A 27,985-nucleotide genomic window follows, 5' to 3' on the forward strand; every position below is an offset into this window, starting at 1 on the left:
GCGCTCTCCTATCTTCCGTCTGCTGCGCGCCACCCGCCCAGCTTCCTCCTCCGTGCTTGTCCCAGTCCGTGTTCTCTGCCGCTCTCGCCATGGCCGCGCTCACCCAGAACCCGCAGTTCAAGAAGCTGCAGGCATGGTACCACGAGCACGGCTCTAAACTCAACTTGCGCCGCCTTTTCGAAGGAGACAAGGACCGCTTTAACCACTTCAGGTGCGCGCGCGGGGCCAGGGGCGGGGCGCGGACGTGCCGGACCCGGCTGCGGCGCGCGGGGTCCGGCTGTGCAGGGCCTGGGTCGGAAGGGCTGGGCGGCGGTCCCCGGGGGCCCCCGGCTACGGATCTGGGCGCAGGCCAAGGCCGCGCTTCGTCCTTGACGCCACCTTGAAGCAGGTTTCCGGGTGCTGGCCGGAGGTCTCGGGGCCCCAGCAGCTTCGTCGTGAGGATTGGGCCTCTCTGCCGCTTCTCCTCCACGGGGACATTTCTCTCCCCTCCCCCTCCACCAGTCCCTGCCGTTTGAAGCAGCCCATCCTTCCGCGGTTGTGAGCAAGGGCCCTCGCCGACGCAGCAGGCTCAGAAGGGCTGCCGCCTTCCACTCGGTCCTGGCCGAGAGTGTGCTCAGGACCTTCTGCGGGGTGCGGTCAGGGTGGGACCGGCCCGGGGGATTTGCGGGGAGCCGCGATGGAAGGGTGGAGAGGTGGGGCCGTGATTCCTGCCCAGGAGGCTAGGTCCGGAGACCCATGAACGACCAGAAAAGGAGAAAATCTTGGGGGTCGGGAATGGTCACTGGCGCAGGGGTTCGGGAGGGGAGGTCTGTGGCTCCAGACTGGAAGTCCCTGATGGCCAGCCCTGTCATCTGGGTCCTTCCCTGAGTAAGTTGAGTCGCAGAGTGGAAGCTCTGGGAGGGAATGGTCACTCCCTGGCCTAGGCAGGGGCAGCGCACCCAGCTCTGTCTTCCCATCCCCCAGCTCAGTTTTAGCAGAGGAAAGGCTCCTCACCAGGGGTCTGCATCTTGCCCTGTGCTGCTGCTGCAGGTCAGCTTGGGGGTCGGACAGGTGACAGACAACACCACTGTGCTGGCCAGCTGAGGCTTGTTTGGATTTGGCACAGGGAGGATTTTTTTTCTTGGAAGCATCTCTGGTCAGGGAGCAGGCTGGGGTGTGGTCAGCCGCTCCTGCCATCTTTCTGCAGCTTGAACCTCAACACCAACCATGGGCATATTCTGTTGGATTACTCCAAGAACCTTGTGACGGAGGCTGTGATGCAGATGCTGGTGGACCTGGTAATGTTCTGCTTGGGGAGGCTTGACCCGTGACCCACGGTGTTGTGGACGAGCTGGGCTACTGGCGTCCTCAGGTCCTTGAGCATCTTTACTTCCTCCTCTTAGTGGATCTCAGTAGTTGCCCCTGTGCCCGTGCCCCTGCCCCTGGCTCAGGTTCTGACTGGCATCCCAGGGGACTCAGTGCCTGATGTCTGAGCAGACCCTTCCCAGGCAATGGGGGAGGGCACCAGTCTGCAGCCATTTGTCAGCCCCACCGGGGGCTGCACCAAGCCTTGTGCTTGGGGCCTTGGACTCTTGGTGGCCACCGTGGGTGGGACCAGGCCTCAGTGTATTCTCTTCTCAGGCCAAGTCCAGGGGTGTGGAGGCTGCCCGGGAACGCATGTTCAATGGTGAGAAGATCAACTTCACCGAGGTGAGCAGGCAGACTCCGTATACCCTCCACAGCCTCTTCCTTCCCTTTGGGGTTCATCTGACGGTTAGCAGCATCACCCTGTGTCCGTACCCCTCCTCTTAGGCAATGCTTTTGCGTAACCAGGGGCCTGAAGGCCTATTTCCTCAAGCAAGTTGCACAGCCTTGGGGTGTGTCTTCCCCAAGACTACAGTGTAGGTCTGGTGAGCGTGGAATGGCTCCCGGTGTCTGCCTGCGGACAGCACCTCTCAAGGCTGCAGGGAGAGGGCTTCTCAAGGCATGCTCAGAGAAGTAGCTCTGATCCTTGCTACAAGTTTTGTTAGTGAAAAGAAGACTCATGTCAAAATCAACCTCCTCAGTGGGAGGAGTCAACAGGAAGCTGTGGCAAAGCCAGGCCTCTGCCACCCTGTGCCTGAATCGCTGTGGAACCCTGTAGGCATAAGAACCACTGAGCACTCAGGGTGTCATCCTCATGATGTTATTATCCTCGTTTTACACGTGAGGAACCTGTAACTCAGAGGTCAAGTCACTTATCCAGTGTCATTCTGTAAGTAGCAGAGCCACTATTCAAACACCCCTGTCTTTCACTCCTGGGCTAGGCTGAGAGACTGCAATCAAGGAGGGCTTCCTGGAATAGTGCATTTCTCTACAGAATGTGGCACAGGAGTGAGGTTGGGCGGAGTGAAGGCAGTGTGGCATGAAGCCCTCCACCTTAGTGAGCCTCTCCCTGCGTTGGAGTCCTGAGATCATCCCTTCCTGTCCCCCTGGAGTCTCAGACCTGTTTCTTTCAAGGACTGCTCTGCTGCCTCCAGCTTGATGGGACTGTTGCTCTCACTTGATGAGGCCAGCTGCCTGGAGCCTATCACAGACTTAGGGTCTGGTTTGGTTTCCAGTAGTGGGTGTGATGGGATGCTTGGTGAGGGAAGCTTGAGCTGCCTGTTTTGCTCCACTTCCAAAGGGCCAGGGACACTTTTCAAAAGGCGCCAACAAACACCGTGTACTTTCACCAGGAAGATGAGACTGGGCTTCATGAGCCTTGGTCCCCTGTAGCCATTCATTGCTTGTCTCTGACCTGTGTTGTCACCAGTCTGCCTTTGCTCACTCTGTTCAGCGTTCCTTGACTTTTCACGCCCTGAGCGTCGGTGGGTCGTTGGGGCCTGTCCCAGGTCTGTTCCGGTCTCCCTCCCCTTGCGACTGTCTGCAGCACATAAGGGAGCGGCACATGCCTTGCCTTGCCTCTAGGACCTGGAGTGGCCCCTATTTCCATGAGCACACAGTGGGTTTTGAGTATGAGACCATGGTACTAGCAGACCTTAGGGCCTGCGTGTCCAGTGGATAAAGGGCTGAGCTGACTCTTGGGGCCACACTGCATCATGCCCAGCTGGGAGTGTGGCTGCCCTGGGGTGGAGGCCTTCACACGCTGACTCTCGCCCCCAGGATCGGGCAGTGCTGCACGTGGCCCTTCGGAACCGGTCAAACACACCCGTTTTGGTAGATGGCAAGGATGTGATGCCAGAGGTCAACAGGGTCCTGGAAAAGATGAAGTCTTTCTGCCAGGTATGCGGCTGCTGGGCTGGACTTCCCCTTGGCCGTGTGTGTGCTTGTATTTGGGAATCTGGGAATCCTGATGGGCCGCCCTTCCACGCTCCCTGGAGAGGACCCCAGCCCTCAATGCAGCCTGAGGTGGCGGTGGTCTCTGTGACAGCTAGCTGTGGAGGCTCTGCTAAGGCAGGAATTTCCCTGACCCTGTTCTCAGGGAACCCACCACTGACAGCAGTAGAGCAGCCTCCTTCCTGAGCTCTAACACCTGTGGGCTCACGGTGACATCTGGCCAGGACAGAGTTCTGAAAAGAAAAGTGAGGCCCTTGAGGGATGGGCTAGTCGGGGAGAGACCTGCTTTTTCTAACCTCTTTAGTCATGTGCTCTTATTGCCTAGTCTAGAACTAGACGAGATTTAAAACGGAAAATTTTCTTGACCACACCCCAGCCGACTCTCCAGAGGCAGCTTTTATAACGTTTACTGTTAAATCTTCCAAAAGTTTCCTGTGCATGTACTAGCGTGTCTGTCGTCTCTTCTTTGAAACACATACAGGCACACGTGTACACACACATGCAGCTTGTCCCTGTGTCAGCGTTAATGCACACAACTGTGCTTCCTTTTCCTGTGTGGGGGTGTAGGGGTTGCCTCAGAGACCAGCTAGAGATTTCCCCACATCACCTGCCATTGCCTCAGTGTCTACCCCACGGTGATTCTGCAAGAGTTGGTGGATGTCCTCAAGCCTGGAGGACAAGGGTGATGTCTGTGGGCTGGACGGTTTGTGTGGGCGTGTGCATGTCTGTACGTGTGGGTTACGCATGTCTGTACACGTGCTCTGGGAGTGATAATCTAGGCTCTAGTCAGCTGGTCCCTGAGAGCAGTGTCCCCCACGTGTGGCTGGTCATTTTCAGACCTGAAACGGCAGGGGGTGATGTGGGCATCCATCCTAGAGGCTAGGCAGACAAGTGAGTGGGACTTCGCAGGGTGAGGAAGGCTTGGGATCCTGATGAGAATCTGGATTCCAGAATGTCCCTTAAGAGTGGTTGGTGCTTGTGATGGGCTTTAGATGGGATGTAGGGTTGGGCATTTCCAGACATCTGCTGTGAGTGGCAGAACTGATGTGTCTCGGAAGCATGGTGCTCTGTTTGGTCAGCCCTTGTGTGCTCGGGCATGCCATGTGGAGAGTGTGTGGCACTGGTCGTCTGGGAAGCTGTTTCCAGGAAAGCCCTCCCTTATAGCTGGCTGCTGGATACCTGGCTCAGACTGATGGGGTATTTATAGTTCAAAAAAGCTGCTGAATAGCAGCAATTCCATGGTAAGGAACACTCCCCATGGCTGTGCTCTCAGAAGTTCGCCAAGATTGGGTGAGGATGTTCACCATGACCTTGATTGTCATGGCAAAAACCGAAAACAGCCTGACCTCATTTATCAGAGGACTGACCAGTAAAGTCAGTGTATGTTCATAAACCGTAGTCCTGGGCACCATTAGGAATTAGGGAGCTACAGTTGCATTGACCTGCTATGCTGTTCAGGATATACTGTGAAGTTGAAAAGGAAGTTGCAGAACTGGTGTGTTTTCTTAAGACCCCCCATCTGGTTAAATAAAGGGTATATGTAGTAATAGTAAAGATACACACAGTTTTCCCTCTAGGATGCTTTATTATAACAAAACTCATGGTGAGATTTTTTTTTTTAATAAATTTATTTATTTACTTGTTTATTTTTGGCTGCATTGGGTCTTTGTTGCTGCGTGCAGGCTTTCTCTAGTCGCGGCGAGCGGGAGCTACTCTTTGTTGCGGTGCGTGGGCTTCTCATTGGGGTGGCTTCTCTTGTTGCGGAGCACGGGCTCTAGGCGCGCGGGCTTCAGTAGTTGTGGCTCGCAGGGTCTAGAGCGCAGGCTCAGTAGTTGTGGCGCACGGGCTTGGTTGCTCTGCGGCATGTGGGATCTTCCCGGACCAGGGCTCGAACCCGGGTCCCCTGCACTGGCAGGCGGATTCTTAACCACTGCGCCACCAGGGAAGCCCCTCATGGTGAGATTGATTGTTGAAAAACTGAGCAACTTATTTTCTTTCTGTATTGATGGAAAATTGCTCATGGCAGGTGATTACTTTATTATCTAAAAGAAATAAAGTTACTGGGTCTTACTGGTTTTGGGAAAGCCATGTATACTAGTTTCCTATCGATGCGTAACAAATAACTCCAAAATTGAGCAGCTGAAAACAGCAGTCAACGTTTCCGTTGACTGGTTCAGGCTCAGGTCTCATAAGGTTGTAGTCAAGATGTTGGCCCAAGGTTACATTCATCTGAAGGCTTGATGGGGGATGGAGGATCTGCTCTCAAGATGGCTCACTAGCAATTAGTGCTGACATTTGGGAGGCTTTAGTTCCTCACCTCGTGGACCTCTCTACAGGTTGAATGTCCTCATGACAAGGTAGCTGATTTTTCCCAGAGTGACTGATCCAAGAGAGAGCAAGGCAGAGTGCCTCAACATCTTTTAATACCTTGAGGTAGCATCAGAAGTTACTCTTTCATTTCTGTAATACCCTGTTGGTTGTACAGGTCAACTCTGATCAAAGTGGGAAGGGACTACACAAGGACATGAATACAGTGCCAGGAGGTGAGGATAGCTGGGAACCATCTGAGAATTTGGTTATCATAGTCTGCCTTCTGGCTCCCAGTGATTCATCATGTTCCTTCCACATGCAGAATACCCTGTTCTCTTTCTCTTAAGGGAGAAGAGACCATTACCATATCAGCTAGAAATGAAGAACCTCATAATCTAAATTAGGTACAGATATATCTGTATTTTCTTTAATACAACTTAAATACAGTTCCTTTAGATCTGAAGATATGTGAATTAAGTAGACAGGTTATTTATCCCCTATACACCCAACATACAATGGTGAGATAGGCATAGGATAACTGATATAGGATAATTCCTTTTCAAAAAGGAAGGAAAGTGGAAGGCACACAGGAAACATTGGTCCAAAGCACTTCTGAAATTCAGCAGGACACGTGTTGGCAATTGCTTGGTTAGGACTCAAGGCCTAGGAATTGTTCCTCAAGGCTTTTGGCTTTGCCCTTAGTCATCCTTTTTACATGGAAGGTAGTCTGTGTTTGTAATTGCCTAGTTTTTTCAGCCTGCTTACTGCCTGTAGAAATGTGGGTTTTTAAAGATCTCTTTTCTGGGACTTCCTTGGCGGTTCAGTGGTTAAGGCTCTGCACTTCCAATGCAGGAGCGCGCAGGTTCGATCGCTGGTTGGGGAACTAAGACCACACATATACACGCCACGGCCTAAAACATAAAAATTATTAAAGATCTCTTTTCCTTTTTTATTATTATTTTTTTTTTGGCCATGCTGCGTGGCATGTGGGATCTTAGTTCCCAGACCAGGGATCAAACCTGCGCCCTCCTGCATTGGAAGTGCGAGTCTTAACCACTGGACCACCAGGGAAGTCCCAAAGATCTCTTTTCCTTTTGTAATATCTCTGTCACTTTCAGTCCAAGCTGGTAGTGTTTCTGACGATTCAGTTATCTTAAAAACTTTGTGGGTCTCCTGTGGAGCTTACTGGGGGGTGGGGGGGTCCACTCCATTAGACAAAAGCTATACCCACAAATTTTTTCAAGATAAGTCCTTTCCTACAATTGCTTCTAAGACCACAGAGACAGTACTTTTAAGCTTTTTGGAAGCCTTACCTTCAGCCAAAATGTTCTCTGTGTTACCACCTTAGTTCTTTCTGAGGTCTTAACAAAGGATTTTACAGCTACATTCTCTGCTTTACCTTTTGAAGCTTTTCTTACAGTGCCCTAGATTTGAACTTTACCGAAGATCCATCTCCTAATTTTAGCATCAGTTATTTTCTGGAGAGGCTGGGAATTTTCAAATCCAACGATTCCTGGCTTCTTTTTGTTTAAAAGTTCTCCATTAAGCTTATTTCTCTCCTCTTGTATTTTATTGTAAGCAGTAAGAAGCCAGGTAGTTCCTATAACACAGCCTGAAAATTTCTGTAGCTAGATCATCCAGATCATAATAGATACATCTTTTACTTTCCCCATTAATGCAGGCAACAGTGTTATTAAATTTTTTTTCACTACATAACAAGGATTCTTTTTCCTACAATTTTCAGTAGTGTTTTCTTCCCATTTCTTTAAATCTATACCAGCAGCCCCCTCGAGGACTATTAAACCTCTGCTAACAGTCTCTTCCAATGTTTTTTAGGCTTTCACTAACTCTCCTCAAGGTTCTTTTAGCTTTTACCCATATTTTTATTTTTTTATTTTTAAAAAATATTTATTTATTTATTTTGGCTCTGCCAGGTCTTAGTTGTGGCACGTGGGATCTTTTTAGTTGCGGCATGTGGGATCTTAGTTGTGGCATGTGGACTTCTTAGTTGTGGCATGCGGACTCTTAGTTGCAGCATGCATGTGAGATCTAGTTCACCAACCAGGGATTGAACCCGGGCCCCCTGCATTGGGAGCACAGAGTCTTATCCATTGGACCAGAGAAGTCCCTACTCATATTTTTAGATTTTTGTTATGTTAATACTCTACTTTTGGTACCAAAGTTTGCATTAGTTATTTATCATTATATAACAAATTCCACCAAAACTTGGCTTAAAATAGCAGTAAACATTTACTATCTCACACAGTTTCTGTAGATCAGAAATTCAGGCTTAACTGGTTGGTCTTGGTTTGGGGGGTCTCTCTTGAGGTTGTACTCAAGATGTCGGCCAGGGCTGTAGTTATCTGAAGTTCTTCTGGGTTCTCGAGGATTCTCTTCCAAGGCAGTTCCTATTCATGGATGGTGAGTTGGCATTGGCTATTGGAAGAAGGCCTCTGTTCCTCACCACACTGGCTTCTTCACACAACTGAGTCTTCTCATAACATAGTAGATGGCTTCCCCAAGAGTGAGCTATCCTGGAGAGCAAGGCAGAAGCTGCATGGTCTTTCATGACCCAGCTTCTGAAGTCACACTCCATCATTTTTGCAGTATCCTAGTGGGTGCATAGTGAGCCCTGTACAGCATGGGGGACCCTATGGGGATGTGAATACTGGGAGGCAAGAATCCCTGGGGTCCATGTGGAGCTTGGCTGCATGTCTGTCATTTCTGTCCCTGGCACAGACCAGTCACAATAGTTGGCATTTCACATCTCTTGGCCTCTGTCATGTTAGGTTCTGCTGAAAGTTCGCTCTTGTTTTGCAGATTCTGACAATGTTGCTGTGAGGTGGGGATGTCACCCCGCTTACTAATGATGAGAAAAAGGGTCTAGTTGGGACTGAGTGTGGCAAGGATGTGACACTGTGTCTCAGTAGGCCTCTGATAGGGCCTGGAAGTCGGGACTGAGGTGTAAGGATACAGAAGTAACGATGCATTTGAGCAGCAGTTTATACTCAGGGGTCTGGGCTGATTAAATCTCCCCGCTCTGTGCCAGCGTGTCCGGAGTGGTGAATGGAAGGGGTACTCAGGCAAGTCCATCACGGATGTCATCAACATCGGCATCGGCGGCTCTGACCTGGTAAGGAAGGGGCTGCCTTGGGATGGGGGAGGAGGGGTCCCATCCAGAGCCTTGGTTTCTCCTGAGATGGGACCTGGCTGTTCTCACCTCTCGTGGGCCCTGGAATCTTGTTTTCTGATGCTGCGTCTCCCCACAGGGACCCCTCATGGTGACTGAAGCCCTCAAGCCATACTCTTCAGAAGGTCCCCGGGTCTGGTTTGTCTCCAACATCGATGGGACCCACGTTGCCAAAACACTGGCCGCCCTGAACCCTGAGTCCTCCCTGTTCATCATCGCCTCCAAGGTACGGCCCTCAGACCCGGCCTGACTCCCAGCCCTGTGTGTGCTGGGGTGCGGGGGGGGTGGATGCTTTGCCACTGCCCTGGACGCTGGACCCTCCCAACTGCTCTGAATGAGCCATGCTTTGTGGATCAGGTGGGCACAGCTGCCCTCAGACTGTTCCTTATCTGGTGGCAAAAACAGTTTACCTGATGAAAGCCTGAACTGGTCCATATGAGCCTTCATCTTAGGCCCACCCACTCACTTCGCTGAAGGTGTGCTCAGCCTGGGACCGTTCCCATCTTTCTCAGAGATCTGTCTCTAATGTCTGCTCCTTTCTGATCCCAGAGCCATGCCCAGATAATGTAAGCGTTTTGTTTTTTGTCATTTATGCCCTGTTTACTCATATCCATGCACATTAAATATTAAGAATTCCATCTGAGTTCTGAGATACAGCCTAGTCTGGGCTGAAGGGAGCCCCAGGTGTGTCCACAGCTGCTCTCCTGGAGGATGCTCTGGCCTTTGACCTGTGGTGGGGTGGCGGGGGCGGAGGGTGGGCTCTGGGCAGGTGGAGGTGTAGCTCTTACTAGCGTTTCCCCTTTCTCTGTCTGTGAAGTCCTGGAATCACAGGATGACGTTGCTGCTTCCAGGCCCCTGCCCCAGACACAGCCACTGATCGTGGCTTTGTGGACACGTGGGTGGAGGTGATGGGGAGTAACTCACTGACCTGCATGCACTGCTCCGTGTGGTAACTGGGCACCCACACGGCCTCTGCTGCTGAGCTCTGGCTCTGGGCCGTACTGACCTTGGCTGTTGGACCAACTCCTGTACTCTCTACCTGCAGACCTTCACCACCCAGGAGACCATCACCAATGCAGAGACAGCAAAGGAGTGGTTTCTCCTGTCGGCCAAGGATGTGAGCGCTGGGTGGGCAGTGGGCAGTGTGCGGGCTGGGCAGGACAGGGTGGGCCTGCCCGTCAGGCTGCGTGGCCATGCTTAGCCCTGTAGCCCTACTTCCACTGAAGTTGGCAGCAGGAGGCAGCCTTTCTGGTTAAGATATTCGGCTTTGGGACTCCCCTGATGGTCCAGTGGGTAAGGCTCCGTGCTCCCAATGCATGGGGCCCCGGTTCGATCCCTGGTCAGGGAACTAGATCCCGCATGCATGCCGCAACGAAGATCCTGCGTGTTGCAACTAAGACCCCGTGTAGTCAAAATAAATAAATATTGAAAAAAAAAAAAAGATATTTGGCTTTGCCAGCCCAGACAAGCCAAATGTGGCAGGCCCTGCTCTAACTGCTGAGGGCCCTTTCCTTAAGGCCACTGGCCCTATGGAATCCTCTCTACCCCGGCCCCTCCAGCTTTACAGGGGAGACACCCTGGGCCTTGTGTGCCTGTGAGGTAGGCTGGGCTGCCTGGCCTCTGACCCCTCTGTCCTCTCCATCTTGATGTGGGGCTCCTCCGACAGCCTCAGAACCGAGGACTGGGAGCAGTGGGTCCCCCCCGGGGCCTTGGTTTCTCCAGAGAGGGGAGGGTCACTGCCCCTGGGGGGCCCCCTGGATGGGTGTGGTGTAACTTGCCTCATCTCTTGCAGCCTTCCGCAGTCTCGAAGCACTTTGTTGCCCTGTCTACCAACACTGTAAGTGCCCATGAGGGTTCCCGTACTACCTCCCTGGGAGGGCCCGGACCAGGTCAGGGTCATGGCCTTTCCGAATACATGAGCTGAGGTGTGTTTCACAGGTTCAGGGATCTTGGCTCAGCTGCTGGGGTAGAAGGGTTGGTTGCCTGTGAGGGATGTGAGTTGCAAACCATCCTTACCTTTTCTGCAAGGCAGACAAACCTCTGCTGCTCCAGCAAGGGGCTCGCAGTCGGTGGGATCACATTAACCCCACCCATCTCCCGGGCCTGGCTGATGCCCACAACATTCCACACATGTGACCTCCCCTGGCCTCTGCCACTGGCCTCTCCCCAGATGGGATATGCTGGGTACGGGTGGGAGATGCATCCCATTTCTCACATAAGGACGTTAAGCCCCAATGAAGGGATGTGACTTGTCACCCAGTGATTGCATGAGTCGGTGATGCCGGGATTAGAACACGGGACTAGAACATGGTTACCCACCTGCCAGTTCCTCCTGGCCCCAGGTTGTGCAAGGTAGGGTCGGGGGCGTGTCAGCGGGCAGGGCGGGGCTGTGCTGAGGGGTCGTGAGGAAGGCAGACCCGGCTGAGCACTTGCTGTGTGGTGGGCTTTGTGCTGGAACCACACCCGGGTCCTCCTGACTCCGCTCCTTCCGTGTCCCCCCCCCACCCCCACCCGTGCCTGCAGTGCTGACTTGCCTGTGGGGGGGAGACAGGAGGACATCCTAAGGCTGGCCAACCACAGTGCCACTGTCCACCTCCTGCGGGTGGAGCTCAGACTGGTCAGTGGGGCGTCTCTGTGGGGTCTAGGCAAGGGTTGCTGACCCTGTCTGCCCAGGGGATAGAATAGGATCGCTCATTCCCTGAAGGCTTCCTGGGGTGCAGTCACCATCCCACTATTGGAAGGGCTGGGCAGGTGTCCGGGCTGTATGTTTCCTGGCCTGGGAGGTTGCCCCTGCCCGTGCTCAGTTTCCAGCTCTAGGCTCAGTTTCCCCGATGTCCCAGGGGGTCTGGTCCAGGAGCTGGCTCTTGCAGAACAGTGTGTGGGCCAGGTCCTCAGAGTGGGTGTGCAGCCCCTCTCAGCAGGAGGGCTTTGTAAGCACTGGGCCACTGGTGTGCTGGACGTGAGCTGGCCTGGCATCTGGCTCTGGGGGTGGGTGGCTCTTGGTCCCGCCTGGACTCGCAGGTGGCTCCAGTGCAGCCCCAGTGGTGGCACGACTCTTCATGCCTTGGAGCTCCTGTTCCTGTGCAGCTAACCCAGGCTTCCTTCCTTCTCTTTCCCTTTGCCCTTTTTAGGCCAAAGTGAAGGAGTTTGGAATTGACCCTCAAAACATGTTCGAGTTCTGGGATGTAAGTAAAGGCACTTCCCCGTGGTGGGTGAATCATGTGTCCTTTGCCAAGTCAAGCTGCAGATGAGGGGCCCGTAAGGTCAGGTCAACATTTATTGAGCACCTGCTGCATGCCTGGCTTTGGGAAAGGCCAGGAGGCCCTCAGAGAGGCTTGTGGGGCAGGAACAGCTCTGCTCAGTCAGGATGAGGGCTCCACTCCCACCAAGGGCAGGCTTGCAAGGCCAGGGTGACATTCCCCTGGGTGCCTGCAGGCAGCACCCACTGTGGGGTAACCGGAGCCACCCCTGTCCCCCTCGCTAAGCTGAGGTTGTGAGTTATTCTCAGTGATGACCTTTCTCTGAACTACAGCCGCAATCTGTAAAGGCCAAAGGGCAGGGTGAGGCAGGAGGTGTGACTGGGCAGGCCTGGAAAGGAGCTGCAGGGGCAGCTGGAGGGTGGCAGAGAGGAGGTGCCAGGCTGGGGCCTGGGTGGGGCCCCACTGGGCAGCTCACAAAGCCGACGTTGCTGAGTGGCAGAGCTGTGGGCCACTCTAGTGACAGGCGGTCACATAGACTCATCTCTGCTAGAGCCACAGCTGGTGCCAAGCAGTGAGCAGGAGCTTTCCTTGCAGCTTACCTGAGTGCAGCCGTGGTGTGAGAAGGGCTCGGGTCGCAGAATGCAGGGAAGGCTTGGGGGGCAGAGATGCAGTGCAGGGTGTGGCGTGGGTGCCTTGAATGCAGTGGGTGTGGCTCTAACACGTGACTTCGGCAGGTGTCCTAAGAGAGCATCGTCCAGTTGGGGATTTTCCCAGTGGGGCTGTTTCCAGGCCTTTATACTGGAAGCTCTCTGCTTGGTGGCAGCATCTGAAGATGTAACTTCCTTTGAAAGCTCTAAAGGCCTGGAGTCTGGGAGAGAATTAAGCCCTTATGCTCTAAGGCATCTTTTGTGTGTAATGAGTTAACTTCCTTCTAGAATGGGACTAGTTACGTGCCATCCTTGGAAGAATTGAGAAGAGTCACTCAAATCCTTTTCTGCGTCCTGTGGCTCAGATGAGGAACCCCGGTCGAGAGAGACTGTGCAGCTTCTAACAAATGTTGCATGCCTGATAAACGAGGGGAGGCACCATCCTCCTCCCCCCCGGGATCTGGAGTCTGAGCAGGTGGTGGTCAGGGACACGTGGGGGCTCCTGCTAGCCAAGGAGCCCAGCACAGCGGGGCTGTGTCGCAGCCTGGCTCGTCATTGCCTGTAACCTCCCAGCCTGCAGAGATGAGTTGGGGTGTGGCTTAGAGACAGACCTGGGTCTCCCAGGTAAGGCCTAGGAATGACAGTTGGGCACAAGAACATGGGGCTGGGGCTGGCTAGTGAGGCCCGAGTGGCCAGGGTGGGCACAGTGGAGGCCTCTGGGGCCAGTCCAGACATACCTGGAAGGACCTGCCTGGGTCACTAAGGATGTATATTGCTGAATTGAGAAGGTGACATCTGAGGAGCCAGGGACAGGAACAGGTGAAATTTCTGGACCCAGGGTCTCTCAGGTGAGAGAGAGGAGTCAGAATAGATACAAGGATATTGCTCTGGCTCTGAGGTAAGATCTGAAGAGTCCAATCTGGCGTAGGTATGTGTAAGTGGTGAGGCCTGGTCAGCTGTGGTCAGTCATGGGGCAGCCTTGTGTGTCGGGATCAGGCAGAGTCAGCACACATTATTGGAGAGCTAATTTTGGCCGGTGATGTCTGAAGAGGAGCCAGGACAGGTACAGGTGATATCTGAAGAGGAGGCACCAGGACAGGTAAAGGTACAGGTGAGGTCTGTGAATTCTGGAAGAATTCAGATATTTATTCTATCAAGTGGAGTCTGAGGAGCCAAAATTAGGTACATGTTCTTTTATTTATTTATTTATTTGTTTGTTTATTTTTGGCTGCATTGGGTCTTCACACAGGCTTTCTGTAGTTGTGGCGAGCGGGGGCTACTCTTTGTTGTGGTGCTTGGGCTTCTCATTGTGGTGGCTTCTCTTGTTGCAGAGCACGGGCTCTAGGTGCGTGGGCTTCAGTAGTCGTGGCTCGCGGGCTCTAGAGCGCAGACTCAGTAGTTGTGGCGCACGGGCTTAGTTGCTCCGCGGCATGTGGGATCTTCCCGGACCAGGGCTTGAACCCGTGTCCCCCTGCATTGGCAGGCGAATTCTTAACCACTGCGCCACCAGGGAAGCCCAGGTACATGTTCTTAAACCTGGATCTGTGAGTTCAGGATAGCTGTATACATTGGGATCTCTGACTGGCCCTGAATAGTGAGCATCAGGTAGTGGGTGGCTGATCACTCAAGTGAGGCGTTTAGAACTCAGGATTAGGCAAACATAGGTAAGTTGCCTACGTAGGTCTCAGCATCCTGACCAGGTGTGACGGGCAGAGCTCAGGGTGTTGTAGAGGCCCCTGAGGTTCCATAACCAGCCCAAGACGTGGTCAGTGGCATTGGGGTCTGGCTGGGTTGGGGTATGAGGTGCCCAGATGAGGAAGAGTTAGGAATGTACCTGGTTATAAAAGGTAAGGACTGGGGAGTTAGGACGGGTGAAGAACAGACAGGTAAACCAACCTAGGAGCCACGTCGCTAAGGTGCAGTGTGAGAGGCTTGTGGTAGACAAAGGTCTCTAGAAGTGTCAGAGGCCCAAGTCACTCAGACGCTGTTTGGCACCAGTGGGCTCTCGCCAGGCTTCCCTCAGGCCGAGATGAGCAGCCAGGGATCTGTCAGGTCTCTGGGAAGAGTCGGTTCAGGTTAGGTTTGTATGGTGGGGTCTGCCGGGATGGTCTGTAAAGCCACGTCTGTTTGAGGTCTCAGAAGCTGGAATCAGACAAGGTGTGTATATCTAGGTGTCTTAGAGGAGGCCTGAGGAGCCAAGATTAGGCACATCTGGACAGAAGAGTGTGGTCAGGTAAGGACACTGAAGCCAAAGGTAGGCAGAGACAGAGCTGAGTCTGACAGGTGGGACTGGAAATCCACGATCGGGTCCAGGTCAGAACGGTGTCCTCAGGTGTTGTCCAAGCAGTTCTGGTGGTGCTCAGGGCGGTGGTCCTGGAGATGGTCCTGGGTCCCCTGGGAAAAGACTGAAAAGCTGGAGTCGGGCAGAGAGATGGAGCGCTGCAGTCCATCCATCTGGAAGGTTCATGAATTCTGTGTCTGTCTGAGGTACACAGAGCAGGTCTGTCAGGTAAGGTTTGAGGAGTTGAGGTGAGATACAGGTTTGTACTTTCGCTTCTTGAACAGGTAAGGTCTGAGCTGCTGAGGTCAGTCCCTGGTTTGTATTCCAGATTTGAGGAGCTGAGGTTCAGCACGGGTAGATAGAACTGAGTTTTTCAGGTAAAATCTGTAAAGCCAAAGGTAAGCCGGAAGTAGGTTGAAAAGCCATGTTTAGGTTCATTAAACTCTGTCCCACAGTTGAGGTCAGGCACAGGTAGGTAGAACAGATCTGTCAGGTGAGCCCTGAGGAGCCAGGGTTGGGTTCATCTAGAAAGACCTGGATCTCTTAGATGATCTCTGAGAATATGAAGTGAAGACAGGTGGATAGAGGTAGGTGTCTCAGGTGAGATCTTGGGAGCTGGGACTGGGCACAGGTGAGTAGATCTGCATCTCCCAGGTAAGGTCAGGATAGGTAGGTAGAACTGCCTCCCTGCCTATCTTGTAGAGATGTCTTACGAAGTTGAGGAGTTGTGGCCAGGCACAGGTATGTGGAATTGAGTTTCTCAGGTAAGGTCTGTGGAGTCTGCATCTGGTACAGGTTTTATCCTTGGGTCTGTCAGGGTGAGTTAAGCACAGGTGGGTAGAGCAGGGTCTGTCAGGTAAAGTCTGTGGAGCAAGTTCAGGAAACTGGGTCTGCCCAGTGAAATCTCAAAAGTCACAGCCAAGTCCAGGTAAGAAGAACCAAATGTCTTAGATGACCTTTGGCGAGCTGAGATGAGGTACATGTAAGCAGAGCTAGCCTGCCGGGGCGGTCTCAGGAGCCAGGAACAAGCATAGGTAGGCAGAGGTGGCTCACCATGTGCAGTTTGAGGACCCAAGGTCATGCACAGGTAGGCAGCGCTGGCCGTCCAGCTGCAATCTCAGGAGCCAGGGTCAATCACAGGTAGGTAGAACTGACTTGCCACATGTGGTCTGAGGTAAGCAGAACTGGTCCACTAGGTACAGTGTAAGGTGCCAGGTTGGTAGAATTGGTCTACTGGGTATCGTCTGAGGAGCCAGGGTCAAGCACAGGTAAGCAGAGCTGGTCTGCTAGGTATGGTCTGAGGACCCAGGGTCAAGTACAGGTAGGTAGAGCTGGCCCACTAGGTGCAGTCTCAGGACCCAGGGTCATGTACAGGTAGGCAGAGCTGGTCTGCTAGGTATGGTCTGAGGATCCGGTGTCAAGCACAGGTAGGCAGAGCTGGTCTGTCAGGTATGGTCTGAGGGTCCAGAGTTGTGTACAGGTAGGCAGAGCTGTCTGGTTAGGTATGGTCCGAGGATCCAGGGGCAAGCACAGGTAGGTAGAGTTGGTCCACTAGGTTTAATCCGAGGATCCAGGGTCATGTACAGGTAGGCAGAGCTGGTCCACTAAGTACGGTCTGAGGACCCAGGATCAAGCACAGGTAGGCAGAGCTGGTCTGTTAGGTACAGCATAAGAAGCCAGGGTCATGTACAGCTAGGCAGAACTGTTCTGTTGGGTGTGGTCTGAGGACCCAGAGTCAAGCACAGGTAGGCAAAGCTCGTCCACTAGTTATGGCCAGAGGAGACAGAGTCACACACAGGTAAGCAGAGCTGGTCCGCTAGGCGCAGTCTAAGGACCCAGGGTCATGCCAGGTGGGCAGAGCTGGTCCACCAGGTGCAGTCTCAGGATCCAGGGTCAAGTACAGGTAGGCTGAACTGGTCAGCTAGATACAGCATAAGAAGCAGGGTCATGTACGTGTATACAGAGCTGGTCCACTAGGTATGGTCTGAGGATCCAAGGTCAAGCACAGGTAGGCAGAGCTAGTCTGCCAGGTATGGACCAAGGGTCCAGGGTCATGTACAGGTAGGCAGAACTGTTCCTTTGGATATGGTCTGAGGATCCAGGTTCAAGCACAGGTAGGCAGAGCTGGTCCACTAGGTACAGCACAAGGAGCCAGGTCATGTACAGGTAGGCACAGCTGCCCCCTCAGTGCAGTCTAAGGACCCAAGGTCAAGTACAGGTGGGCAGAACTGGTTTGTTGGGTATGGTCTCAGGACCCAGGGTCAAGTACAGGTAGGCAGAGCTGGTCCACTAGGTATGGTCTGAGGATCCAGGGTCAAGCACAGGTAGGCAGAGCTGGCCCACTAGGTATAGTCTGAGGATCCAGGGTCATGTACAGGTAGGCATAACTGGTCTTTCAGGTATGGTCTGAAGGTCCAGAGTTGTGTACAGGTAAGAAGAGCTGGTCCACTAGCTATGGTCCGAGGATCCAGGGTCAAGCACAGGTAGGCAGAGTGGGTCTACTAAGTATGTTTTAAGGATCCAGGGTCAAGCACAGGTAGGCAGAGCTGGTCCACTAGGTATGATCCAAGGATCCAGGGTCATGTACAGGTAGGCAGAGCTGTCTGACAAGGTATGGTCCGAGGATCCAGGGTCAAGCACAGGTAGGCAGAGCTATTCTGCTAGTTAGGTTCTAAGGATCCAGGGTCATGTACAGGTAAGCAGAGCTGGCTGGGTAGGTATGGTCTGAGGACACAGGGTCATATACAGGTAGATAGAGCTGGTCTGTTAGGTACAGCATAAGAAGCCAGGGTCATGTACAGGTAGGCAGAGCTGGTCCACTAGGTATGGTCTGAGGAGCCAGGGTCATGTACAGCTAGGTGGAACTGTTCCATTGAGTATGGTCTGAGGACCCAGAGTCAAGCATAGGGAGGCAGAGCTCGTCCACTAGTTATGGTCAGAGGAGACAGAGTCATGCACAGGTAAGCAGAGCTGGTCCACCGGGTACAGTCTCAGGACCCAGGGTCAAGTGCAGGTAGGCAGAGCTGGTCCATAAGGTATGGTCTGGGATCTAGGGTCAAATACAGGTAGGCAGAGCTGTCTGACTAGGTATGGTCCAAGGATCCAGGTTCAAGCACAGGTAGGCAGAGCTGGTCCACTAGGTGTAGTCCGAGGACCCAGGGTCAAGCACAGGTAGGCAGAGCTGGTCCGCTAGGTATGGTCCAAGGATCCAGGGTCATGTACAGGTAGGCAGAGCTGTCTGACGAGGTATGGTCCGAGGATCCAGGGTCAAACACAGGTAGGCAGAGTTGGTCCACTAGGTAAGGTCTGAGGATCCAGGGTCATGTACAGGTAGGCAGAGCTGTCTGACTAGGTATGGTCTGAGGATCCAGGGTCAAGTACAGGTAGGCAGAGCTGGTCCACTAGGTATGATCTGAGGATCCAGGGTCATGTACAGGTAGGCAGAGCTGTCTGACTAGGTATGGTCCAAGGATCCAAGGTCAAGTACAGGTAGGCAGAGCTGTCTGACTAGGTATGGTCCAAGGATCCAGGGTCAAATACAGGTAGGCAGAGCTGTCTGACTAGGTATGGTCCAAGGATCCAGGCTCAAGCACTGGTAGGCAGAGTTGGTCCACTAGGTATGGTCCGAGGATCCAGGGTCATGTACAGGTAGGCAGAGCTATCTGACTAGGTATGGTCTGAGGATCCAGGGTCAAGTACAGGTAGGCAGAGCTGGTCCACTAGGTATGGTCCAAGGATCCAGGGTCATGTACAGGTAGGCAGAGTTGGTCCACTAAGTATGGTCTGAGGATCCAGGGTCATGTACAGGTAGGCAGAGCTGGTCTGCCAGGTATGGACTGATGGTCCAGGGTCATGTACAGGTAGGCAGAGTTGGTCCACTAAGTATGGTCTGAGGATCCAGGGTCATATACAGGTAGGCAGAGCTGGTCTGCCAGGTATGGACTGAGGGTCCAGGGTCATGTACGGGTAGGCAGAGCTGTCCACTAGGTATGGTCGGAGGAACCAGGGTCATGTACAAGTAGGCAGAGCTGGCCCAGCAGCTGGGTCAGAGGCAGGTAGGCAAAGCCTGTCTGCCAAGTATAGTCTTGAGGAGACCTAAGGAGTTACGGTTGAACACAGGTAGGTAGACTTAGCTCTTTCAGGTGTTGGATTCAGGCAAAGGTATGTACCCTTGGTCTTTTGGTGATGCCTGAAAGACCAGGGTTAAGCCTGGGTTGGTAGAGCGGCCTCAATTCAGGCCCACGGCACTGGGGTCTTCTGCAGGTAGGCGGGACTCTGCGGGGCTCATAGCAGATATGCAGCCTCTAAGTTAGACATGAGTAGGTGGATGTGGCTCTCTCAAGCAAGGACTTTGGGGCCAGATGTATGTATGCTTGGGTCTTGCAGGTGAAATCCTTGGAGCGTGATTCCGGCTCAGGTACATTGACCCAGGTCCTAGAAGTTAGGCCTGGGGTTAATCGCAAGTAGGTAGAACCACATCTCTTGGTGGGGTCTGCTGAGCACAGATACACAGAGATGTTTGCATCTGATGAGGTCTGAGGCTCCTTACTGAGGTGTTGGTGCCCAGGTTAAGCAGGGGTTGATAGTGTTGGATCTGTTTGTGAGATGTGAAAAGCCGAGTCAGACACAGACGGTAGACCTGGCTCTCTCATGTTAGACCTGGGAACCGAGATCAGGCCCATGGAGATAGAGCTGAATCCCTTGGGAAGGTGTGAGGAGTCTTAGTGTTGGGCTCAGGGAGGTGGGCCTGGGTCTGTCAGTTGAGATGTGAGGGGTCAAGGTTAGGCACAGACAGGTATGTGAAGCCCGGTACATTAGCTGAGCTGTCTGGAGCCTGCCTCTGACAGGTGTATAACCCTGTGGTCTGAGGTACTGGAGTTGAACACAAGTAGGTAGAGTTAACCTCCCAGGTGAAGCCATTGCATCCATACCCAGGGCTGCTATGTGGACCTGGCTTTGTCACTGAGTCCGTGGATCAGGGTCACATGGGCAGGGGTATAAACATGATCTTAGGTGGATTTTTGCCTCCCGGTTCAGGTACAAATTGGCATCCCTGGGCTTGTTAGATGAAATGAATGGGGCAGGATCTAGCCTAGAAATACGTAATTGGTATGATTGGTAAGGCCTGAGAAGGTGGGTCAGACACAGGTGGGACCCTCAGTGGTAGGATCAGGCACGGTCAGGTGGGTAGAGTGGACTCTCATCGAGGGAAAGGCAGAGTCATCGTAGGTATGTGTACCTGGGTCTGCCTGGGGAGGTGTGCGGAGCCCTTGGGTTCAGGTAGGAGAGGTAGAATGAGCTGAGCCATGTCAGCCACCTGTTCTTAGCACCCTGGTCAGGTGTGATGGGCGGAGCTCAGGGTGTTGCAGAGGCTTGAGGATCTGTAACCAGTTCAAGGTGTGGTCTGTCACATTGGGCTCTGGCTGGCAGGGTCTGAATTAATCAAGTGGGGAAAGAGATTGGATTATACCTGGTTGGAGAAGGTGAGGTCTGAGGCTCTGGGGCAGGTGAGGCACAGAACGTGGAACTGACTGCAGAGCTACATCTCTAAGGTGTGGTGTGAGAGACCCACTGCAGGTGAAGGTGAGGTCTAAGGACCTGTGTCTGCAGCTTGAGGTCTCAGAGGCTCAAATCAGACACTAGCTTTGCTGGGCTCTCCCAGAACAAAAGTGAAGTCTGAGAACCTGACCTCAGTCAACGTCAGCAGCCTGGAATCTGTTGGTCTGAGTGCTGCCTGTCTGCTCAGGCCAGTTTCTGGATTTGAGTCCACTGGGTGAGATCTGAGAGCCAGTGTCAGGCATGGTGTGGTCTGTGGGACTGTGACAGTCAGGTAAGGTTCCCCCAAACCCAGACCCTTTCTAGGTAAAGAGCCCCATCATTCGTCTTATTATCCAAGCCAGAAACATCTGGGCCACATTTGATTCTCTCATTCTTCCAATTCATCCTTTTTAATTGGACCTCCTGAATCAGTGCTCTGCATCCCTGCCGCCCCCATTCAGGGTAGCATCATTCTTTGGACAACCACTGGGGCTCCTAGGTGGTTTCCTGCTTCCTTTCTCCCCTCACCCACAGACTTCTTGGTTCTCCAGCCTTGCCTCTCAGCTTCTACCCTCCAGTTCTCACTCCTTGCTTCATCTTCTAGATTGTGCTACGCTTCTTTCTACCCAGCCTGTCTCATCAGGCTTTCAGGATAGAATTAAGCCTTAATGCCCCAAGGCATCCATTGGATGTAATGAATTAGCATCTCTCTTTTGCCTCTAGAAGGGTGCTAGCCTTGGACCAACCTTGGTAGTATTGAGAAATAAAGTCACTCAAAGCATTTTCTGTGGGGCTTAATTCTCTCACTGTTGAGAAAGGCTGCTTTTGCTACAGGACCTTTGCATATGCTGTTCTGGCTGCTGGAATCCTTCTCCCTCTGTGCTTCCCTGGGTAACACTCATCCTTCACATCCAGGCTCAAGCACCCTCAGAGTCCTTTTATTCTTGGTTTCCTTTCTCCCAAGTACTTTATCTCATTTTCACATTTATTGGCATGATTGTTTCGTTTATATATTTCTCCCCCGTGGATTGTTTGTATTGCCTATGCTAGGAACATGGTAGGTGTTCCAGAAATAGTTGTTAGGAAGACGTGACTGGAGATCTGAGGATTCTGAAGGTAAAGTGGAGTCTGCAGTGTGGCATGAGAAGGCACAGTGTGAATGGTAGGCCTCAGTGTGTCTTGGGCTGAGGCTGAAGATCAGTCAAGCCTAGGTATGAGCCACTGGGCCTGTCAGTGTCCCAGGAAGCAGGGCTAGGCACAGGTAGGAGGTGCTGGGTCTGTCAGTACAGCCTGAGGAGTCGGGAATGGGCACAGGTATGAGGCACTGGATCTCTCATTGTCAGAAGTGGCAAGGCCAGGGCCAGGTATGAGACATTGGGTTTATCAGTATCTGAGGAGCAGGGGCCAAGGCCAGGTAGGAGGTGCTGGGTCTTTCATTGTTCAAGGAAGTATGCGTGGGCACAGGTATGAGGCGCTGGGTCTGTTAGCGTTTAAAGAGGCTGGACGCAGGTACGAGTCGTTGGGTCTGTCGGTGTCCTTGGAGGCACAACCAGACACAGGTATGGGATTCTGACTTGACAGTGTCCAAGGAGGTGGGCTAGGCGCCGGGTCTGTTGGTGCCTGGGGAGGCCGGACCTGGCACAGGTATGAGGCGCTGGGTCTGTCGGTGTCTGAGGAGGTGGGGCCAGCCACGGTAAGGTCTTTGGTTGAGTCTCGTGGCTCTGGTCGGTCCCTCGTATAGTCTGCCCTGTTGGTCGGCCCAACAGTTGCCGGCGCCTGGCCTGCTGTCTTGCTTCCCAGAGGTGGGTTGGCCCCAGGGCCGCGGAGCTTCACCTGTAGCAGAGCATGGTTCTCAGGGGGCAAGTTCCGTGGCAGGAGGGAGGGGGGCGGGGTGTGCCAGCCCTCCCTCAGCGCCTTTTCCTGTCTCTCCTAGTGGGTGGGAGGCCGCTACTCGCTGTGGTCAGCCATCGGACTCTCCGTTGCCCTGCACGTGGGTGAGTGTGCCTGTTTGTGTTTCTGTCTCGGGAGACCGTGTTGCAGTCTGAAGTCGGGCTGGGGGCTCGTGTCCCTGAACACCTTCCCGTTCCCACAGGCCGCTGGCCTCTCTGCCCTTGGCTGGAACAGTTCTTTCAGGTCAGGTGGGAAGGGCCGAGTTCCCTTGCGGCTTTGCGGGTTGGCCTTTCTCCCCGCCCCTCACCACTGCGGTCCTGCTCGCTCCTCCACGCCAGGTGGCCTTAGAGCTGCCTCAGTGCTCAGGGCTGACTCTGATTAGAGGAGCTTTCTACAGGCCCAAGTCCTCCCAGATCCTGTTTCTTCTGGCTCCCCCTCCAGCCTTTCCCCAGTTCCAGAAGAAGCTGTGTCCACGTCCAGGAGGCATAGGGCATGACCATTTCTGTTGACGCTGCTTTTGTGTCGCAGGATTTGACAACTTCGAGCAGCTGCTCTCAGGGGCTCACTGGATGGTAAGTGCTGAGGCTTGTGTTCTCTGCCAGGCGCTGGCCGGAAGCTTGTGGTTGGCCCAGCTCCCTCCCCCTCACCCTCACTCCTTCCCTCCTGGGAAGCTGCTCAGCCCCCAACCCACCCTGTTCTCATTTCAGGACCAGCACTTCCGCACGACGCCCCTGGAGAAGAATGCCCCTGTCCTGCTGGCTCTGCTGGGCGTCTGGTACATCAACTGCTTTGGGTGTGAGACGCATGCCATGCTGCCCTATGACCAGTACCTGCACCGCTTTGCTGCCTACTTCCAGCAGGTACCAGCTGCCAGGCCAGGCCTTGGGCTGGGGGGCCCATGAGCCTGGGTGCCCAGGTTCCTGCTCCTCCAGGGGCCTTTTCCTCCATTACCCTTGGGCATGTCCAAGGCCCACCTGTGCTCCCCATCTCATGGAGAATCTTTGTAACCAGGATCGGTGTCAGTTGAGTTTGGCTACCGTGGGAGGGGCATGACTGGCTATCATGGTGCCCTGGCCAGTCAGGCTCTGGCTTGGCTCAGGGCATGTGCCTCAGCCAGGTCACTTCTTTCTTGGACATCACCCGACAGGGTGGGCCACAGCCTGGGACCCCCATGGTTTGCACTGCCTTTGTCCCTCCAGAAAAGCAAGTTTACACCCAGTCTCTGGTGCCTCTTTGGGCTACTCACAGCCCTCTGCCCCTGGAATCTCCACAGCCCCCCTAGAGCAGCCCCTCTCCCAGTGGATCCTGTGACTGGAGGAGGGGCTGAGGCTCCCCAAGGCCCAGAGTCTAGTTGGGGTGACGGCCCTCAAAGGCTATACAGTCTGGATTCCAGCCTGCCTCTCCATTAAGAAATCAGTTGAAGATTTTGTGACCCGTTTCTGCTCTTAGGGAGGTCTTCCCTGGACCTCCGTATACACCTTCTGTTGGTCATGGGTGCTTCAGAGCAGTCGAAGCCAAAAAGCTTGTGAGCTGTGCCCTCCCAGGTGAGGGGACATAAAAGAATCATGCCTGCCCATATCTCACAGGGCCAGGGCAGGGCAGGCGTGCCTGGTGCATCCCAGGCTGGTTTTGGGCATGTGCATGAAGGAGCAAGACTTGCAGATCGATGACTGGGTTTCTGGCCCCATTCCAGGGTGACATGGAGTCCAACGGGAAGTACATCACCAAGTCCGGCACCCGTGTGGACCACCAGACGGGCCCCATTGTGTGGGGGGAGCCAGGGACCAATGGCCAGCATGCCTTCTACCAGCTCATCCACCAAGGTAGGGCCCATCTGGCCTGGGCAGGAGTGCTGCTGGGGACGGGGAGGGCACGCCAGTAAAGACTCCTCCATGAGGTCAGCTTTCTCCTCTAGGCCACGTGGGTGGTTCCCATGGGTGGGGATAGGTGCCTGGGTGACCACAGTGCCCTTCGCAGGTACCAAGATGATACCCTGTGACTTCCTCATCCCTGCTCAGACGCAGCACCCGATAAGGAAGGGTTTGCATCACAAGGTAAAAGCCCTCATCCCGACCCTCTTCATGCTGTCTTAGGCTCACATTACACCCAGACCTCTTAAGACTGATGCATTAGTCAGCAGTACTAGTTTTCTGTTCCTGCCACCACAAACTTAGTGGCTTAAAGACAACACCCATTTATTATCGTGGTTTCTGTGGGTCCCAAGCCCATCACGCTCTCCTGGGTCTCTGCTCAGGTTCTCACAGGCTGAAGTCAAGGTGTCGGCAGGACTGTGTTCCCTTCTGGAGACTGAGGGGAAATCCTTTTCCTCATTCATTCAGATTGTTGGCAGAATCCATTTCTATATGGTTGTAGGACCAAGACCTAGTTTCTTTGCTGGCAGCTGGGGGTCGTTCTCAGCTTCTAGAAACCCCCTTGACTCTTGGTCTCAGAACCAGCCAGGCTGGGTTGAGTCCATCTGAAGCTTCGATTCTCTCCTGCCTCTTCTTCTATTGCATCTCTCTGGCTGACTCACTTGCCGTCCTCTTCTGTTATTTTTAAGGGCTATGTGATTACATTGGGCCCACCTGGATAATCTCCCTATCTTAAGGTCTGTAACCTTAGCTCCGTCTGCAAAATCCCTTTTTGCCATGCGATATAATATACACAGGTGTTAATAGCAGGGGGCAAAGATCAGGGAGCCAGGATCTTGCCTGCCACAGCAACAAAGGGGAAACCCACCCAACTCCTGACCTGACAAAGTCCTTGAAGAGGACCGATCCTGCCTTATCTTGGGTGTGCAGAGTAGCATGGGTTACTGTGGGCACAAGCTTTGGACTCAGGAGTCCTGGGTTTGAATTCTAATTCTTCCCCTCTGTCCTTCTGGGATTCAATGCTGTTGACTTGAGGAAACTGAGGCTCAACTAGGAAAGAGATGACGCCTCTCCCCCTCAGGATCTTAAAAAATAAATGTTGGTAAAGTTCTTAACAGGGCCCTCGGCAAGTAGTACATAGTCCTTGAAGGGTAGTTATCATCGTTACCTACTTTCCAGTGTCAACAGATGTGCTCTGTTGTCCCCCCTTGCTCCAAGTAAGCTCCAGAGTTGGGGCAAGCAGCCTGACCCCGACTGCTGAGACTAACCCTGACTGGGCAGTGCCAGGTAGTCTTGTCCATCTGCCTGAAGCTCAGACAGTGCTTCAAAATGGTACTCGATGTCTCTCTCGTCAGATCCTCCTGGCCAACTTCTTGGCCCAGACTGAGGCCCTGATGCGGGGGAAGTCGACAGAGGAGGCCCGGAAGGAGCTACAGGCTGCAGGGAAGAGTCCAGAGAACGTTGAGAAGCTGTTGCCCCACAAGGTCAGCCCTTCTCCTGAAGTGGGCTTTGGGTGGCATCCTGGAATTGGAAGGATAAAGTTGTGTGGCCAGGGCAGGGGCTCGTGGAGTGCCTTGCCTGTCTTGCACAGTAGGAGGGGCTGTCCTCACAGAGCTGCCCATCCCAGCCTCTGGGGCAGCATGTGCTCCCCTTATGAGGAGTTAGGGATCACGACTAACTGGGGGACATTTCTGGGTGTTTTCTGAAGGTCTTTGAAGGAAATCGCCCAACCAACTCTATTGTGTTCACTAAACTCACGCCATTCATTCTTGGAGCCTTGATTGGTAAGTGAGCGGGGAAGGTCCCGGCTTCGGGTAGGTCGGACTGGGCTGGTAGAGCCCTAACGTGCTCCCTCCACAGCCATGTACGAGCACAAGATCTTCGTTCAGGGCATCATCTGGGACATCAACAGCTTTGACCAGTGGGGGTGAGTTGCTGGCTAAAGGGGAGGGTGGGGAATGCCTGTGAGTTGGCTGGTGGATTTCACTAGCAATGTTGGAACCTTCCTCATACCATTCTTTCTCCTCGCTCTGGCAGAGTGGAGCTGGGAAAGCAGCTGGCTAAGAAAATTGAACCTGAGCTTGATGGCAGCAGCCCAGTGACTTCTCACGATTCTTCCACCAATGGGCTGATCAACTTCATCAAGCAGGAGCGTGAGGCCAGAAGCCAATAAACTCGTGCCCGGCAGCAGTCCCTGTTGTGACTGGTCCTTCTTTTCCCTCCTGCCCAGAGTCTGCACTGCATGGTCCTGCCCGGAGCACCCTCTGGTTTCGGGCTTGGACCACAAGCCCTTTGGGGGAAGCTGGTCTGGAATTGCCAGCCTCACCCTCTCCATGTCCAGGCCCCCTCTGTCTTACAGTTGGCTGAAGTGTTTCAGTGCAGCTGATTTTTCCGACCTATGTTCATTGTTCATATACCAGGTAGAAAATAAAGATGCCACAAAGGAGCTTGTGGGCTTAGCCTCTTCTTTGTCCTGAGATGGGATTCTCTGCAGGAGTTAGGGTGCCCAGTAGGAGGGGTGTTTGCCTTGACTGAGGCTTGACTGTAATTGGTGAGCAGATCCAGAATGGAGGACGGTCCCTTGAGAAGAGAGTGGGTGGAGTGGGGCATAATCCAAGTCACGAGGGCAACTTGGCCTCTGTAATCGAATCTTTTCTACATCTTCTTACACTTCTCACCCCTGTGGCTTTGGAGGGATTGTATACTTCTGTTCACTGGATAGTTTTTAAAACCACATTGAGATTTTGTCTGTTTTGGGTGAATTCCTGGCCCAGGTCAAGGGTGACCACTAACTCCTGGCCAGATGCTCGGGTAATTCTTTCCTTTTATAAGATAGACAATTGAAAAAAATGATTTTTGAAGAAACTATCCTTTTATCTTCTATTTAATGTACTTCTGTTCAAGATACTAAATAATATTTCTGGCCAATTTAGCAGAAAATGAATTTTATTTAAAGTTGATGGGCGGAATCGATGGGCAGACTAGAGGCTGAGCTTTCCAGACCTACACCCTAGACCATGACACAGAATGATCTGGACTGGGAAACTGCTGCCCCTTTCACAAAGCCCTGCTGCCCCCAACCCTGTCATCAGGGCGGCCTTCACCCCATCTTCTCCTGGGCTGCCTGCATTTGAGTTGTCCTCTAGCTTGGTCACATGCCTTCCTCAAAACAGGGAAAAGTCAGGACTTGTATTTTTTCTTCCTATAAAGAGAAGACAAACTGCGCCCATGAATGCTCAAAGAAAGGAATACCCTGACTGTAGAAAGTGACCGTACAGGTGTAAATGTCCACTTAAAATAAATAATAGAAATTGTCAGCACTTCTCATCTTCCTATTGGTGAAGTGGAAATTGTTTTTTTTAATTCCAAAAGTGAATGCCCACTTCTCTCCCACTTTTGCAGAGGTGATAGAAAGATGCTCTTCAACAGTCAAGCTCTGTTGAAGCCCCTGCTGACCCACCTCCTTTCTTATTTTTTTTTTGTGGGGGGGCGCCTCACGGCATATGGGATCTCAGTTCTCCGGCCAGGAATCAAACCTGTGCCCCCTGCAGTGGAAGCGTGGAGTCCTAACCACTGGACTGCCAGGGAATTCCCCCACCTCCTTTCTTAATATAGCTGATGAAAAGTGAGCTATATTCCCATCAGAGGCACTTCCTCTATTACAAAAGAGCAAGCACGCAAGTCTGTAGAGAGGAAAATTCTAGGTGGCAGACCCTCTCAGGCTAGCTTGTCTTCACATGAATGATCTTTTAGCAGTGGGC

General features: G+C 53.1%; 1 protein-coding gene across 1 annotated transcript; it reads left to right on the forward strand.

The window, feature by feature from the left end:
- Positions 1 to 26,670, forward strand: GPI (glucose-6-phosphate isomerase). The gene is made up of 18 exons (XM_061173234.1): positions 1 to 211; positions 1,187 to 1,277; positions 1,621 to 1,689; positions 3,124 to 3,243; positions 8,657 to 8,740; positions 8,877 to 9,023; positions 9,843 to 9,914; positions 10,590 to 10,634; positions 11,929 to 11,982; positions 22,397 to 22,457; positions 22,882 to 22,925; positions 23,061 to 23,213; positions 24,047 to 24,176; positions 24,331 to 24,407; positions 25,580 to 25,708; positions 25,933 to 26,008; positions 26,085 to 26,151; positions 26,262 to 26,670. The coding sequence occupies exons 1-18, from the start codon at positions 90 to 92 to the stop codon at positions 26,395 to 26,397; spliced, it is 1,677 nt and encodes a 558-aa protein (XP_061029217.1). The 5' UTR covers positions 1 to 89; the 3' UTR covers positions 26,398 to 26,670.
- Positions 26,671 to 27,985: the final 1,315 nt, after the last annotated feature.

This window comes from Eubalaena glacialis, chromosome 18 (genome assembly GCF_028564815.1).
Source record: "Eubalaena glacialis isolate mEubGla1 chromosome 18, mEubGla1.1.hap2.+ XY, whole genome shotgun sequence".
NCBI classification, from domain to species: Eukaryota; Metazoa; Chordata; class Mammalia; order Artiodactyla; family Balaenidae; genus Eubalaena; species Eubalaena glacialis.

Bases quoted from the DNA above. Each gene is read 5' to 3' on its own strand.
- GPI (XM_061173234.1), top strand. From the start codon at position 90: ATGGCCGCGCTCACCCAGAACCCGCAGTTCAAGAAGCTGCAGGCATGG. The intron at 10,635-11,928 runs GTAAGTGCCCAT...TGCCCTTTTTAG, and splicing joins TTGCCCTGTCTACCAACACT to GCCAAAGTGAAGGAGTTTGG. The intron at 25,709-25,932 runs GTCAGCCCTTCT...TGTTTTCTGAAG, and splicing joins AGAAGCTGTTGCCCCACAAG to GTCTTTGAAGGAAATCGCCC.